At 35.1% G+C, this 12,063-nt stretch overlaps 1 protein-coding gene and 1 non-coding gene across 2 annotated transcripts; one reads left to right on the plus strand and one right to left on the minus strand.

The window, feature by feature from the left end:
- The first annotated feature begins 5,447 nt into the window (after positions 1 to 5,447).
- On the plus strand, positions 5,448 to 5,519 carry TRNAD-GUC. The gene has a single exon. It is a non-coding gene; the product is annotated as a tRNA-Asp (tRNA).
- Positions 5,520 to 8,322: 2,803 nt separating this feature from the next.
- LOC107861903 (protein ASPARTIC PROTEASE IN GUARD CELL 1-like) lies at positions 8,323 to 10,339 on the minus strand. Its single transcript, XM_016707285.2, has one exon. It carries the CDS (start codon positions 10,283 to 10,285, stop codon positions 8,651 to 8,653), a length of 1,635 nt encoding a protein of 544 aa, XP_016562771.2. The 5' UTR covers positions 10,286 to 10,339; the 3' UTR covers positions 8,323 to 8,650.
- Between the last annotated feature and the right edge of the window lie 1,724 nt (positions 10,340 to 12,063).

The raw sequence follows: 12,063 nt of genomic DNA on the forward strand, positions 1-12,063 counted from the left end.
TCTTGGGATGCAATGAGTGATGCACGCACAATAAAGGAGGCACTATCCAACCAAAAATCTAGAAGAAGGAGAAATCGAAGAGCTTCGGATGTTGCCCACTAGCACTATTGTGGTACCATGGAAGGAACAAAATAGGAGAGTTTTCGAGGAGATAGAGTATGGACGTTGCCCACTTGGTTGAGAGTTGCGGTGAATTGTAAGTAAACAATGTTTCTATAGTTACTCCAAGACAATTCATATGAGGAAAGAGATCAAAACAATCCTCATAAGTAGAATAGTATCATCTATAAGTTGTACTTAAGTTTACTAGTGGAAAGCGAACCTAATTAAAGTACTTAGTTAAAGCTAGCTTGCTACCATTATGGCATTATCTGATGAACCATGAAAGTTCCTTTACAGTAAAAAGTAATTCTTCATTGTGAAAATCCCAGAAACATTTGAAAATTTAGCAGTGTTGGTTCCTTATTTTTCTCTTTCCCATTGGAGAATTACAAATCGCGAAGGAAGTAACATTCATATAAACAAAGATCTGAGAAGTAAAAATACAGAACAAAATTCGGAGATAAGCACAACATAAATGCTCATGGCTTGGTGAACTGGAGGAACCATAGTAGCTTGTTGTAGCTGCATGTTCTGTTCCGTGCCTGATTTCCTTGCCATCCTGTTAATGAAGAATAATCCATATATTTTAGAACTATGACAACTGTAACTGTGAAACAGATAAAGGAGGTAGCAACTTAATACTTAAGGTGATAAAAAATAAATAAAAATAAGGTTGAAAGTAGAAGTACCAATTGAAGGATCAAGGCCTCTGAGGTGAAGCTCTCGATATTCTTGACAGAGAGCACAGCATTCACAAAGACAGTGGATTATCCAGTCAGGTGCTGGTGATTCAGTTAGTCCATACTGGCTCCTCAACTTTGTGCGGTAGGTGCATGACATTATGCAAGGGATTGCGATGAGCCAACAAATCGCCCCATAGATTAAGCCGCTAGTGGTACAAGCTATCTAAGTTGCTCGGACTCTTCAAAAATGTCTACGGATATGTGTCGGATCCTCCAAAAATAGTGTATTTTTGAAGGATCCGACACGGGTGCGGCAACATTTTTGGAGAGTCCGAGCAACTTAGCAAGCTATAGTACACACAAACAAAAAAGAGACAAGGAGTGAGAGTATTGAGGGTTGATAGAAGATTTTTATGAAAGTAAAGGAAATTCAGAAGGGACCATGACTGCCGTAAAGTGTCAGCATTTTCATTTTTGTTTTCTTATCTGTGTATCACTTACTAGTATGTCCAGAGTCTACAATCTCCGCAAGCTGTCCGAATGTCAAGCAGGGGAAGAATGCTGTGATGAGAGCTGAAAGTTTGCACTAAGCTAGTAAATCACATTGAAACTTTTACATTTGCTAGAAAATAGAACCGTTCCTTTGTCTCTCTGTGTGGGCTTGAGTGCATGAGATAAGGAGATTAAAAAAAAACTGTTTACCATTTGTGGGGTTTTCCATGCAGCCAAACAATCCAGTCTTCCGAGATTCAGTTGGAATAAGTGGCTTTGAGGGGATTCCGATCATGGGAGTCTGTGACATGGGAGATGCTGATGGCGTCCCTTGTGGGTATTGTCCCATACCCATTCCTATTTGTGAACCTTGCGCTAAACCGTGCTGTGGAAAATTAGTACCTGCTTGAGTCTGAGAACTAGCAAAAGCTGGCACATTATGATTCTGAGGCACAAATGCCTGTGGTTTAGCCTGAGAAGGATATAACTGGGGATCAACATGAGGTGGTGGAAAAGCATGTGCTTTATTAGGAGTTGGAGGAAAATCTGCCTTTTCTAGAGTAGGAGGAAAGCCGTGTGGTTCATAATAGTCCTGAGAAGGAGGGAAGGCCTGTGGCACAGTTGGAGGAAATGCGTGCGCTTCTTCTTGTTCTTCTTGTGTAGGAGGAAAGTTGTGCGGCTCATAGTAATCTTGAGCAGGTGGGAAGGGATGTGGCAACGGTTGAGACTGAGGCGGAGGAAAAGCTTCTGCTTGAGGTTGAGGGTCATGAACAGGAAAGCTGTTGTGTTGGCTAGGCTGTAGTGGTGACCTTGGAGCACCTGATTGAGGCTTAGGCTGCTTCCTCGGCCCCTGAGTGTTTCCATTTTGCTGAGAGAACTGTGTGGTCACAGGCCTACTCGCTACCTGTACATATTGTTGCTGTTGTACTGAGTCTTGATTTTCCTGTGATTCACTTTGCAATGTCAGTTCTTGTGATGGTTCATCTTGACTTTCTTCTGGATAAAGATCTTCATGGAAAGGTTCAATGGATTGTGGATGTATTTCATCAGTGGTTTCATGGGCTTGATGATGATTAAAACTTTCCACTTGAGTGTATTCTTGATGAGGCTGTCACTGGTGTTGGACATTTTGGGGTTGAACTTGGAACTGATGAATGGGTTTTGCACCTACACGCCCCATCTCTTTCGTCACGCCTTCTCTATGTATTGAAAGAAGAGAGAGTTCTTGAGCTTTAGATGATCTGAGTTGACATAAGACTATTAATAGATATGAATTAATAATTCTGGAAATGTATGAGAGAAATATGTGGAATTCCTCCCCACTAGGCACCTTGTTTAATCTTTGGTAATTTGTCTGTCAAGGGCCATGTTAGTTCCACGTTCATGCATAGTTGATTGATGTCAACTATCTTATGATCGAATAGAGATAGTGGAAAGATTATTTTTGTAACAATAACAATAACACATATTTTAATCTCACAAGCGGGGTCTGGGGAGGATGGTGTACATAGACCTTAATCCTATCGTGTGAAGGAAGAGAGATTGTTCCCGATAGACTCTCTGCTCAAGTAAAGCATTTCAATTTCCTTTTGAATGTGCTTGTAGCTTAGGGCGGAGCTGCAATGTCAAGTACAGGTTCATATGAGTTCGGTGACAAGTTTATAAAACTTTTATCATTGATTTGCAAGCCAAGAAGTTAAAAAGATTGATTTCTATAATTTTGTTTTAAAAAAAATAGATCAATGGTCTGCCACATCTATATACGAGCTCAGTGGCAAGCTACCTTTGCTTCAGGGAGTTCATTCGAGCTCCCTTTGATGGAAAATTATACTGTTCTTATACTATTTTTATATGATTAAAAATATTTTTTATGCATGTACAGTACATGTTTAATCCCTTTCGATTAGTTTGTATATTTTTGGTTGAACCTCTTTAATGAAAATCCAGACTCCGCCACTGTACGAGCTTAATGGCCAAAGGTAACATTATGATCCTTGAAACTAAAACAATCGTGAGCTCCTTTTGCGTGCTGATGGCTTCCAATATGAGCACCACAACCTGAATCTCTGACCTCTTTTAGTTTGCATCTCAACATCGCTTCATTATATCGATCAGGCTCTAGGGCACTTGGGCAAGTGGTTGATATTTCAAGCCTTCTACATAGATGAGGATTTTGTTCACTGTACGAAGTTGAGTAGCAGTACATCTCCCACAAATAAATTTCCAAACTATAGACATCACATTATGGTAGACCAACAAGAACTTCAGAAGTCATGTAACACACCGTGCTAGTTTCAGCAGTCATGTCCTATGGATATAAAGCAAATTTGTAACACTCTTTAAGTCTATATTTTCACCCTTCTTTGTCAACAATCAAATTTATAGTCTTTATTTCGGTGAACAATTTTCGTGAAGGTAACTCAACTCTCTTGCAACATCTAATGCTAGTTGAGTTATGGAATCAATGGTCAACTTTTCAATATAATTGTTTTTTAAGAGTTGTGATCTGAGAGTGCCTTCAAAGACAGATTCAATCACTATGCAATATCAAAATAGATATATTTGATCCTATGAATGATGTCTCACTAAAAAAATTCACGGGATCATCAACGTTTACCACTTGTAGATTTAGATTTAACTTCGGGCAATCTGTTCAAAGTTCTTATTAACTTTGCAATGTTTGATGACGTATCATATGTGGTATGAAAACTTCTTGTGTAAAAGTCTTTATTAATATAACACACTCTCTTTTCATTATTTAACAATTGCTCACTTGTGAAGCTAGTAAAACGTTTGTTTTAGGTCTGAAATAATAGTGAAGATAACAAATAAGTAAAAAAGTATATATATTAAAAAAAAAAAAAAAAAAAAAAAAAAAGGAAAAAGTTAAGCCTTCATATTTTTTTCAGAAATATTTTAGAAATTTGAAGTAAACAACTTAAACCTCATATTACTAAATAAAGTTTTTATAACAATATCCAAGTTAATGTATTGCAAGCAAATAATTAATATCTTATTAACTATAATTAAAAATTACTTTTACAAAAGATAATGAAGCTAAAAATTTTATCTTTTAAGAAATACTATACTAAAAGAAAGTAATATGCAAGAACAAAAATACTATACTAAAAGAAAGTAATATGCAAGAACAAAAAGGTCTATTATTTTTGTACGTATGATACATATTTAACGTATTTTCTTAAAATTTAATTTTAGACCACTAATTTTATTGAGATGTCATGTTAACTGCAGCTTATTTTACAGCGTGAATATTTTTATAAATTGATCCTCAAGTCCTATCAACAATAAGATTATTGACCTTAAATTTCGCAACATCTAATTCACATTCTTAAACTTCTCTATTTTTGGACTTTTTAAGACCCTCGTTATTATTATTATTATATTTATAAATATTCAATTCAAACATCTCTCGAACTGTATATCCATTTTTCAGACTTCACTCATATGTCCAACAAGTAACTAAATTTCAACTTTAGAGAAAATTATGATAAAATAAAATTAAGAGCATTAGAAAGCATAACTTCTCTTATGTGACAAAGCAGTTTTTTCACTAAAGTATATACCTACAAAAGTTTCCTGAAAAACATCATAATTTCCTAAACTATTAAAGTTATGGAACCAAACACGGAAATATATTAACGGTGATATTGGTTTCTTTGTAAGAAGTCAATTAGCTAGCAACAGGCATTGATATCATTTATAAATGTCAATTTAACTAGCTAGCAACATGCGTTGATATCATTTATACTTAACATTGTAAAGTAAAAATGTCAATTTATTAAACAAATGAATATCTCAAACGCCAAGTAAAATTATTTATATAGCTCATTATAACTTTTTTTTTTTTTATGTCAAATCTCATCAGTAATTTATTTTTACATGTTAAGAATTTTTTTATGTCAAATCTCATGAGTATTTTATTTTTACATGTTAAGAATTTAAAATGACTCCTATAGTTCTTTGATCACAACTTTTTCATTTCTATTATTTTCATTTCCAAATTGCTTCATGTTAGGAATAAGGTTGGTGTACACCTATCCTCCCCCGGATTGAATGTGCTAACCTTCAAGTAAGTTCATCTGCAGAGACAATGGTATCCATATATGCCTTACATTTTAATAAAATCTAAGCATCAACCACCACAACAAAGTCGTTGTAGTATAGTGGTGAGTATTCCCGCCTGTCACGCGGGTGACCCGGGTTCGATCCCCGGCAACGGCGTTTATCTTTTTAAATGCTCGATATACAGTTAGAATTTCTTTCTAATCAAAGCTCGATGTGTTTTCTTATTTGTGTTCTCAAATTTTTTGCACATTTTTTTCTGCTATAATTTGAGTTACCTTTTTCACATGTACATTTAAATCTTGTGTTACTATTAGTTTTGCAAACACAGAAATTCATCCACACTGGTTTGATTTTCTTTATTCTGAGAATTTAGTGTTGCTCAAGCTATTTGGGACTTATGCTACATTTCGTTACGATTTGGTTAGGAGGAAGGTTCTTGTTGTAGAAGCACAATGAAAATGATTAGGAACCTTTGATAGGAAATATTTTACCTTCAAGATGGGACATGGAATATATACAATGAAGAAATTGTGTATAACAATTGATAAAGAAAAAACAGAAGCTAATATAATTGTCATAATTTGTCTTGAAAAAAAAAATATCACAAAATGTTGGTTCTATTTTTAAAACGTTACACGAAATGTGCAGTTATGGACTTCTTGGATGTGATAGAAGTAGCTATATGTTGCTATGGCTATCACAAAACTTGTACTCTAGTTGCTGCAATTAAATTTGATGCACAACTGTAGAATCTTATGCATAGCACTCTATCTGCACTTAATTTGAAAGTCATTTAATTTATCTTACACGAATAGTGCAAATGATTTTTACTCTATTAGTAGTGGTGTATCAAGCTGTCTTCATCATTTTTCAAGTGTTCAATGTCACTTACAGTTACTTTTGTTGGAAAAAATACTACAGTATTAGTATTAATATGAAACTAATAACTTTTAAGACTTCCGAATATCTCTTCATTAACAAAGTTGCATTTATAAGAAACTTTCATTTGTATAACATTTATGAGATAGTAACTCTCCCATCCTATAAATTTTTATGACTTACGGATGTTTGCACAAATTTATTATAGAAAGTTACAAGAGTTTTTATTAATCTTTACATTAATTAAGAAGGAATTACCCTTATCTTTTAAGTATCCGAAATGCAATATAACTCGAGCTAGACTTTCAAATTACTCTATGATGGACAGAGTTAATATGATCCATTTCACGAACAACTTTATTTTGTGAGGCTTGTTTTTTACTTTTTCATTTCACGGATCGAGGGGAACCAATCGACAAAAATTGACAGCATGCAAATAATGGACAGGAAAAAAAAAGGAAGGAATGGACATACGATTAGCTGACAGTACATGCATGTTTTGGGACTACAAATATCATCCTAGGATTGATTCTCACGCAAGGTGTCCTTGTCAATGGCGGAATCAAAAATTTCATTAAAAATATTTAAGAATATAATACATACATATGAAAAGTAATTTTGTCTTTATATAGGGTATAATTTTTCGACGGAGAATATTTAACTGTTCATCATTCGGTCCATGTAGCTAGGTTAGTGTTTCTCATGCATGTCTTAATCGTTGCCAACTAATTTTGGGGGTACATGTCGAGTTGTGATTGAACATGGGCATATAATGATAAAGCAGATTAAGACATTAAAATTGAAAGGCTACCGACGACGAGTTCAAGTCATTTATAGTATCTGATCCCACTACTTAAAGGCATGTATGGCCTACTTCTTAAGTGACAATATCCACACATTGTCTCCTCCAATGGAGAGATTCTTCTTGTATTTATCCCATATTTTAATAATGAATCTTAAGCATGTGAACTCCCTTCAACCACCTCAATTCAATTCCAATAAGACCACTTTGCCATTTCTATGATGACTTTATCAGTGATGATCTTGTGTTTAAAAATCAATTACTTAGTCACTAATTAAACTCACTGTGGCAGAATTTGGTCATGTCCATCTATACGAAAAATGTAAAATTGTGGACATATCCATAATATAGACTATAGTAGTTGAACTTATTGGTGGAATCACTTAAAACTTGAGCATTAATGATATCACCCCAAATGAAAGGAAAGAATGGTAGAGTGGTCGCAAGCGACAGATTATTGAAAAAAAGTCTTGAACTAGTCGATAAAGTTATTTAATTTACCGTGTAATCAGAAAATTGCGGGTACAAACCGTGAAAACAATCTCTTGTTGAAATGCAGAGTAAGATTACATATAATAAATTCTTGTGATCTGATCATTTTCCAAGCTTTGTGCATAGTGAGAGCTGAACTCGGTAGTTTGGAGTCCTAACCATATAACACTTGTGTGTGTCTTAAAGAAATAATGTAAGTAACTTTGAACATATATTTCAAATTTGTATTTTTTTTATTTTTTTTTTGTGAACCCTGGGAGCTTCCACCTTTTCAAATCTCGATTCAAAAGTTAGTAATATTCATGTTTTGAATCAGTCACTAATTCACAATTAAGTGCAAAAACAAAACTAGGATAAAGGCAATTTTGGGCATCATGGCTTGTGTCCATGTTTCGTTACTCTTTTCCCATTTACAAAGAAAAAAACAAGTCAGAAACCACACAGACTACAGTGGGAACTGGGAAGAGACCACCTCATGACTGATCACAAAACTTAGCTTCTTGTTAAAAATGCTGATGCACTTCCCCAAATTTCAGGCACAATTATTTTATTCCAACATACCTCCAAAATGCACCCCAAGTGGTCTGATGTTGTCCATATACAAAATTTCAATTTAAAAAAGTATAGTACTTACTCCATTTAAAGTTGGGAGTAGAAGTTGGATATTACTAGTATTTAAGAGTCTCACCAGTCGATGGCCCTTTCTAGAGAACTTCACAAATTCACATTGAACCATTTCCATTGCCAACTACTTTTCAATGTCTCACCTTACCAATTTCCTGTGAATATTAAAAACTACAACCCATTTCATTCATAGTTTAAAAATTCTAGAAATAAAAATAAAAAGCAACCCTACCGCTCATAAATAACTTCTTATCCATCACCTACCCTTTATTTGCTCCTTTCCTTTTTCTATTTTTTTTTTTTTTTTGGCTCTTCCAATAAAGTACTGCTTTTAATATTTTTACAATAATAATTGATATTGATAAAAAGCAGTTACTGGAGATGCTGCTAAATTTTTTTCACCCCCACGCAAAATTCTACTACTACGAACTACTAATACTATACTAAACTTTGTCGAGGTAGAGGAGCTTTAGTACATTTTATTTTCGACTTAACATTTGTCGGGACTAAATCCAACAAGATTGTTGGCCAGGTCATAACTGACACGTGTCCCTTGTTGCTGTATGTTTCCAATAATTGACAGCGACCCTTCGGTCGGAGCAAAAGCCAGGCAGAATTTTCCCGCCGAACTCACCGGTACCAGGTAATTCTTCGGGTGCAACGACAGCGTTTTGCCACCGGAGAAATGAAATGCAATCGTCGGAACATTCACACTTTTCATCGACGACAAGTCATAGCAGGTATCGAACAGCGCGAATTGCCCGCCGGACGGCAAACTCTGAGTGTATTTCACGAAAGTGTCGCGTAGAGCATTGTATGCAATGCTCTGTAACCGAGTCACCGCCGTGCCGGAATCAACAATTATTCCTCCATTTCCACTTCCGTCCACCTGAAACACCGACGCCGGAATTGACAACATCTGCCCGCCGATGCTGATTCCGGTGAGTCCGACGTAGAAATAAGTGCTCCTTCTCGAGTTACGTAGCAACGGGGCAACCACGGAGTCACTGGGTCGAGCCGAATTGAAATCCAACGTAGACGATGAAGGAGAGTCTCGATCGACAAAACAGTACGAAAACGACGACGCTTTGATCTGAGTCGGTAGAGATAAAGAGCCACCGCCTAAAGCAACCAAGCCAGCAGCACCAACAAATAACCCTTCATTATCGTGGCCACAACCTATAGCAACTTTAGGAAACGAACCAGACCTCCCAAACGACACCGTTTCAGTAGCAAATTCTCCTACAGTAAACGAGCCATCTCCATACGAGACCTGATATAGACACGACTGAGTCGAACAAGCCGAAACATCAAGAGCCGAACACTGAGCTGCATCACAAGATAGCCGACTGTATGTGCTTGAACCCGACGGGTTGTATATTGGATCCGACTGTTGATAACAATCGGAGCATGGCTCACATTGAACCCAAGTAATATCACTGCCAGTATCAAGCACCATATAGAACTCCTTGGCCGGTTCACCCAACCCGAGCCGAGTAAAATACTCACCACTCCCCTGACTAGCTCCGGAAGTAATAGGAGCCTGAAGTTCCTCAGGCTGTAACATGGTCTGAACCGGCTTAAGATCCGAATGAGTAAAGTTACTTAGCGAAAGCTGGAGCTTCATGTTGAGTGAAGACACTCGAGCTGAGTCACGTTCGAGTCTAGAGAGAGTTAAAGCTGCATAATCTTTATGGCTGGGCTTAACAAGAGCGGAACGAGGATAAACTGAAAGAGAAAATGAAGAAGAATTAGAATGGGTACTCTTAATTGCTTCTTGTTGAAAATCTTGTGAAGAGAGAACTTGAACAGTTTTCTTAAGAGATGTAGCAACGTCGAAGATTTGTGAGTGTGGATGTGAAGAAGAGGATGACAAGGAACGAGAGAGAACAGAGGGGAAAGAAACAAGAGAAATAAAAAGAAGAAATAAGCAAAATTTTGCCATTTTTTTATTATTGGGTAGGGAGGAAATTGATAAATGAAAAGAAAGGAATTGAGAAGAAAAGAGAGTGTAAGAAGTGAATATAAGTAGAGGAGGAGGAGAAGGGAAAAAGGGTAAAGACGAGGGAAAATAAAAGGAAGGGAGGGGGTTCACGTCAGACTTGTTGAATCCAAACAAATGCATTTAAAAATGAGAAAGAAGCTTGTTACTCGTTTTGCTTGGTATTCGATATTCTTATTGGTATTTATTTAGGTATATTAGCTAAACATGTATTTGAGAAGAAAATGCTTTGATCAAATTTTAAGCTTGAGATTTTTTATTTGGGATCAAAAGAAATCTATGCATTTTATCATTGGAGGTGAAATCAAGATTTCAACTTTATGAGGTATGAATGTTATAACGATGATTTTAAGCGTTAAGACTACATCAAACTTTGTTGGTTAAATTGTGTATCGTCGACTTGATTTGATTTTGAAAGTTGTTAGTTTGGAGACGTGAAAGTTCATTATAGAGCGTTATGATATAGATCAATTAGCTATTGATGACAAAAGAGAGATCTTAGGATGGTAAGAACCACTTACCTCCAAGTTCTAACCCTTTGAATTCGCGTCTATGGGCCAAAGAAGACTTAACACTGACCCAACAACCACTGGGGCAAGCAACATTATTTGACAGTGGGTTCGTAGTATCTAATAATATACACATATTCAAAATTTAGTAGTATAAATATAAGGTATACGTAAAAGTTATTGGGTTGGCCCGAAACCCCATAGGGTACTGTAGCTCCACCCCTGGTTCGAGTCACCTAAGGAGCAAAAAAGTAGGAGCTTCCAAGGAGGGGTGAGAAAATATATGGTTAAACGGTTAGTGATTATTAGTAGTTGTTTGTCGGGTTAACCGCTAAGATCTCATACAAAAAGACTCATAAGCCACACGGATATTTCGTTAGAAAAAAAATGGGTGAAAAAAGAAAGAGTAGATAAAACTAGCTCAGCGAGACTACACGACTTTGATACAAATTTGAATAACATTTTCTTCACTCTTCTTCCGACATATAATTTATCTATTTGATAGAATACTTTCTATATTAAAGTTAAAAATGTAATTTAATAAATTATGATCTAATTATCGATTCACCGTTAAAAAACTAATCAAATCGTGAACCTAATCAATGGCACAATAATTTGGGTTATGTAACTTGATAATCAACCCATTAAATCAGTAAATTGAATCAATCAATTATTTGATTAACAGGTCAAATTATTGATTTAGCCATTACTTTTAACAGCCCTACTTGCTGTTACGCGCTCTCTTTCTGTTTTATTATATATACAACTATAAATAGTGCCACCATTAATTAATTAATAATTGCTTTTTCCCTCTTCTTTCTAATGTGTATCATTTTTTGTCCTTATTTATGCTTTTCTCTTTTCTTTTTTCTACTATTCCTCGTGACAATTATTTGCTAATTGTGGTCCAACCGTAGTCAAATCAAACAGTTTCTAAAGCTTAAAGATAAGCTCATATAGAAAACCTGTTGAAATTTTGACAAACATATCAAATTTTAAGTCTACTTTAATGACTCGTTTTCTGTCAAATTATGCCAAATCATCCGTACAAGGGCCAAGGGACTCGTTCAAAGATAAAGGCATAAAAAATATCTTCACTTTGTTTTATGGAAGAGGATGTAAATAATTCAATTTCTAACTGTTTGAATTGAATTTTAGCTTATAAGCCGTAAGCGATTATAAATTAGAAATTTTAATTTATAATTTTTGACTTATTTTTAATATTTTAAGTTAAGATTTTTAACTTATGATTTTTAACTTATTTTTAATATTTTAATTTAAAATTGAAGAACATATAAACACTTTTTAAATATATCAAAATAATTTAAAAATATTTAAAAATTAATTTTAAATTAAAAATACTTAAAATAAATCAATTCAAATAAAAACTTC

Source organism: Capsicum annuum, chromosome 3 (genome assembly GCF_002878395.1).
Source record: "Capsicum annuum cultivar UCD-10X-F1 chromosome 3, UCD10Xv1.1, whole genome shotgun sequence".
Taxonomy (NCBI): Eukaryota; Viridiplantae; Streptophyta; class Magnoliopsida; order Solanales; family Solanaceae; genus Capsicum; species Capsicum annuum.

What these genes read in the sequence shown, in the direction of transcription:
- LOC107861903 (XM_016707285.2), bottom strand. Translation starts at nt 10,285, where the DNA reads ATGCATTTGTTTGGATTCAACAAGTCTGACGTGAACCCCCTCCCTTCC.